At 41.7% G+C, this 5,066-nt stretch overlaps 1 protein-coding gene across 11 annotated transcripts in view; it reads right to left on the reverse strand.

Moving 5' to 3' along the window:
* The window catches only part of FAT1 (FAT atypical cadherin 1), a 154,942-nt gene that overhangs the window by 131,555 nt on the left and 18,321 nt on the right, over window positions 1-5,066 (reverse strand). For all 11 annotated transcript variants that reach the window (XR_002122726.1, XR_002122725.1, XR_002122724.1 and 8 more), the window contains one exon: window positions 33-3,315. Coding sequence is in view for 8 of the 11 variants with exons in the window: in XM_019632243.1 (XP_019487788.1) it covers window positions 33-3,297 (3,265 nt within the window). In the remaining 3 variants the exon portion in view is untranslated. The remainder of the gene's footprint in view (window positions 1-32; window positions 3,316-5,066) is intronic.

Consider the following 5,066-nt stretch of genomic DNA (forward strand, 5'->3'; position numbering starts at 1 on the left):
GAGATCAAACAGAGAAATAAGAACATATTTACCTGTTTCTTCATCTATTTTGAAAACACCAACACCAGAACCGTCTCTAATAGAATAGCGGACCTCCCCATCTCTTCCTGTGTCCTCATCGTGAGCTGATACTGTCATTACCGAGGAACCGATCGGGATGTCTTCTTTCACTACACCCTTTTCCACAAAGCTGGAAAACACCGGTGAGTGTAAGTTCTCATTCACATCAATGACCTCAACTTCAACATAGCAAGTGGAGGACAGAGAAACTGGTTTCCCTTTGTCTTTGGCCCTCACTGTGAGATTATACACTTGCTTCTTCTCGAAGTCCAACTGCTGTACAATCCTAACCGCTCCACTGAGTTTATCCACATCGAAGTTTCCTTCTCCATGGTCCATGAGGCTGTATCTCACCTGACTAGACTGACCTAAGTCAGGATCATGCGCCTCTAACCACATGATTATGGTTCCTTCCGGAAGGTCCTCTCGAACTTTCACACGGTAACTAGGTGGAATGAACCTAGGGGGGTTGTCATTAACGTCCTCTAATGAGACTTTCAAAAGCACAGTGGAAAACAGCTGGGGTTCTTCCGTGGCTTGATCCCTGGCTTCAATCTTTAAGTAATGCAAATGTTGTACTTCACGGTCCAAAGGGTACACAACTCGAACAACACCAGTCGTGCTGTCGATTGAAAATTTATGTGTGTCTGTGAGGAGAGCGTATGTCACGTGTCCATTTGGCCCTAGATCTTTATCAGTGGCTTCAACCTGGATGATTTCACTATTTATCTCCATGTCTTCACTCACTTCAACAAAATAGCTCTCCTGTAAAAACTCAGGTGGATTATCATTGGTATCCAGGACTCTGATATCTAGAAGATGCCACGCAGCCTTCTGCGGTATACCGAGGTCATACGCTGTAATATTCAGGGTGTATTTGTCTGTTGTTTCACGGTCCAGTGGGGATAAAATTTTTAGCATTCCAGTTTCCATGTCAATAGTAAAGCAACTATCCTCATTTCCTCCGGAAATAGCGTAGACCAGTTTTCCATTGAAGCCAGTATCAAGGTCCGTAGCATTCATGAAAATTATGCTGGACCCCACAGGATGGTTTTCCTTCACCTCAATGCCAGTTGGAAGAGTACTTCTAAACTGAGGTGCGTGAGCATTGACAGAGTGAGAATCAAAGAAAATGTCCTCGACCTCTCCCTGACTGTGTAATTTATTTGCCTGCAGGAGTTTCTCTGCCAACATTTTGGCAACGCCAGTCTCTTCACAATGCAAGTTGACTGGCTTGCGACTGACAGCCACAGTTATGTTGATATATAACGGTGTGGCAAAATTTTCTCCATCTGTGGCTGTAATTCTGAGACTGTGAAATGAAGCCTTCGCACCTAAACCATCCATTAGCGACTGCTTTAGTGACAACACCCCGGAGTTGGGATTTAAGCTGAACAAATCTAGTTCGTTCCCAGCTTCAATCTGATAGCGGACCAACTGAAGTTCATCAGCATCGATGGCAGAAACAGTGGTTATCTGCTCTCCAACACCTAGATCCCTGGGAATCGTTCCTTCACAATTTATTTTCTCAAACAAGGGTGTGTTGTCGTTCAAGTTATTGAGAGTCACTGTAGCAAGGACTTCAACTTCCCGGCGATAGGGCAAGCCCCAATCTGACGCTCGAATTCTTAGGGTATAAACCCGAGGCATCAGCTCATAGTCCAAGTTTTCTGAAGTACTCACAGCACCGGTGAAATGGTTAATCACAAATGGCACAGGATTTAAATTTGCAATACTGTAGGTCACGTACCCATTCTCGCCCTCATCGGGGTCCACAGCACTCACGCTCATGACAGTGGTGCCAATGGGCACGTTCTCATCAAAAGACGCTTTGTATGCCGTCTGGGTAAATTCAGGGGGGTTGCTATTCGCACTTAAGACTTTAACCAAGACCCTGGTTGAGGCTTTTCTGTCACTTGTTGTTATTTCAAGTTCAAAATGGGATGCCTGCTGCCTTTTCATTGGTTCTAAAATGGAAATGAGACCGGTATTGTGATTTAAACTGAATTTCGCTTTTCCTGGTGCACTTTTGAAAACATACCTCAAATGAGAGTAACTAGGCGTGGCTTTTACCATGACCAGAGGGGTATTAGCAGGAGCAAATTCACTGATTTCTGCTCTGTAAACATCCTTCTCAAACCTGACTGGCCCAGCTTTGAACTGTGGAGAAGTCACATGAATGATTTTCATAGAAGAGAACTGGGGAGGAGTTCCTTTATCTTTAGCCTGAAGTGTCAGATTGTAGCCAAAAGGATGACTATCCCAATCAATGCCCGCAATGGCTTTGACTTTATATTCTTTGCTCCCTGGAGAGGACCTCACTGTCCTGAACTGTTGAAGGAGATCACCTGCCACAATGCTTAAAGAAGCTATTTCCCCATTGGCTCCCTGATCACAGTCGTCTACTGTTATGATTGCATAGGTTGGGTCCTTGTCCAGTTCCGACGGTGACAACGTCACTGCTGTTATCACAGGGGCACACTCGTTGGCCTGTTCTACGTGAACTGTTAGCTTGGCCATGCTGCTGATACCACTGCTACCGTACAGTTTCATTCCACGGTCCACAGCCAGAATTTCCATCTCATAGAGCTGGGTCTCTGCATAATCAAGTCTGCCCGTTAAAACTATTGCACCGCTGGTTGGGTGAATAGCAAACATGTCCGTTCGGTCTTTAAAACTGTAGTAAAATTCTCCATTGGTTCCTATGTCTGCATCTGTGGCACTGACTCTTGCAATACTCGTCCTTATGGCTGTGTTTTCAGGTAAAGAAACACTGTATGAGGTGGGTGAGAATAATGGTCTCAAGTCATTTGTATCCAGCACTTGCACCCTGACCACTGTCCGTGCTTCCGCATTCATGTTTTTTTCAACTGCTTTGACTATCAACGTGTAACGGTCTTTCACTTCTCTATTAAGAATAGCTGTATTTCCTCCTTTGGTCCTTATTCTTAGAAAGCAAAAGTCTCCAAGAATGTACTCTTCAGCTTTGAATAGGTTTTCATTGTCTCCTGAGACAATTTTGTACCTTAATTCCCACAATGGATTTGTAATGTAAATGCCCATCTTTATAGGATGCCCAACATAGGTTTTAGCTGCAGAATTTTCATGCACAGTGACATTGTACTGGGATTGTGTAAACTGTATAGGAGTCTGTTCAAGTGTTTGGCTTCCATCACTGTCTCCAAAATGATGGTGGAGTAGGAGCAGAAGCAGAAGCGCGGCCAAGTGTCTCCCCATCGCTTAACGCTCAGGAACCTAAAACAGAAGAAAGAAATAAGAATCATTATTTTGGGGAAAGAAAACAAACCAGAAAAATGTAAATTTTTTACTTACAGTTTGTTTTAGACCTTATATTTTAGAAAAGTATTTTCCATCTATGTGAAATATGAATAAATGCAGTGGGTTTAGATTTTTTTCTATTTTCCAATGTAAGTATCAACACTGTTCTTATTTGTCTAGCATTATTATGTTTAAGAATCCCTTTTTCATATTTTAATGACTCAAGGAATCTTAATGAGGATCAGATGAAAGACTGCCAACTTGTAACAATTAAATTGTATTCTTATATTTAAATCTTCTAGGCAAATATAAGCAATTGTTAAAAAGATAGATAAGTACATTGTTTACATTTACTTATATACAAAAAATGCTCAAAAGCTCACAAACTTAATGTTACCACAGTATCCTGAGCATGGGAAGCTTCAAACAACTAATTTAGAACAACACAAAAACTCTATAAACAGTGGTTTCTATATGACCTCCCATAATGATACCTTGTAATCTCATTTCAAAATTTATCCTGAAATTATTTCTTTACAAGAATGGTTAAGTTTGCTCCCTATATAATATAAGGATTTACTGGCTCACTTAGCAGTATATAACAATTTAAGTGTATTAAAATAATTATATCATTCAAGTGTAATACTGAAGTCATTTCTGAACTAGCACATGAGCCAAAAAAAAAAACAAACCAAAAAACAGCTTACAAAAGGAAAATCAGCAACTTGATGGAGAACAGAACTTCTCCTAAGTCAGCAAAACACATCTCACGGACCACATCAATGTTTTATCACCACTGCTGTCAACAACCAATGTTCGCAGAGTGCCTACTGTCTCCAGGGCACTGAACAACCTGTCACCCGAACACAGACAGACACACAGTGCCAAATCACCTAAGCTAATGCACAGACTAGGGCCCATCAATGCAGCAAGGCGGCAGGCACTGTGGGAGAGTCGGAGGGAGAAGCGATGGAAAGGACATCTGAGAAAGGGTCGCCTTTAACCAGTGGGAAGGGAGGCAGTCCACTGGGCTGAGGCCTGGCAGGGGAGCAGGACAATGATTTTCAGACCAACTGTGCCCCTAAATGCTAACAAATTCACTTTGTAAATCAATGTAGCTTCACACAACATCCCAGCACTGAGAGTAGAGGACAGCGCTATACCCTTGGCAAAGTGACTCTCAAATGAATACTCACAAAATGTGAATGCTACCGAAGGTGAAACAGTAGACCAGAGAGCCGTTGTACCAGCCAGGTTGAAATTAGTATGGCAACATCAATTTACAGCATCTTAACTCAGCTAGCTACTGCCAACTTTGCCCCATTACTCATTTCATTAGGGAAAAAAAAAAAAGAAAAGACCTGATATGCTGAAAGCAATTAGAAGCTTAATTGATAATGAATCATGTTCAAGTTGGGCACCCTAACTTGTTCTGCAGTTATGCCTTCCACTCGGCAGAGAATATCAGGAAATTAAGGCAGATTTTTTGGCCTCTAGAAGAACAATTTAGGAAATAAGAAAACAATTTCCCCCTAAAACTATCTCTTAATTTGGTCAACAGTTCTAATACTCAGGGACATTTGAATATTATATAATGATCCAGTAATCTTTATCCAAACAAATGAAAACTTCAATTCAATGCCACCTACAGATATCGAGAAACTGCTATGGAACAAACCACGCAAGGTATGTGGAGTTAGACTATTTTAAAAGACAGAGGTCTCTAT

The sequence above is a fragment of the Hipposideros armiger genome, unplaced genomic scaffold (genome assembly GCF_001890085.2).
Source record: "Hipposideros armiger isolate ML-2016 unplaced genomic scaffold, ASM189008v1 scaffold_1109, whole genome shotgun sequence".
In the NCBI taxonomy this organism is placed as follows: Eukaryota; Metazoa; Chordata; class Mammalia; order Chiroptera; family Hipposideridae; genus Hipposideros; species Hipposideros armiger.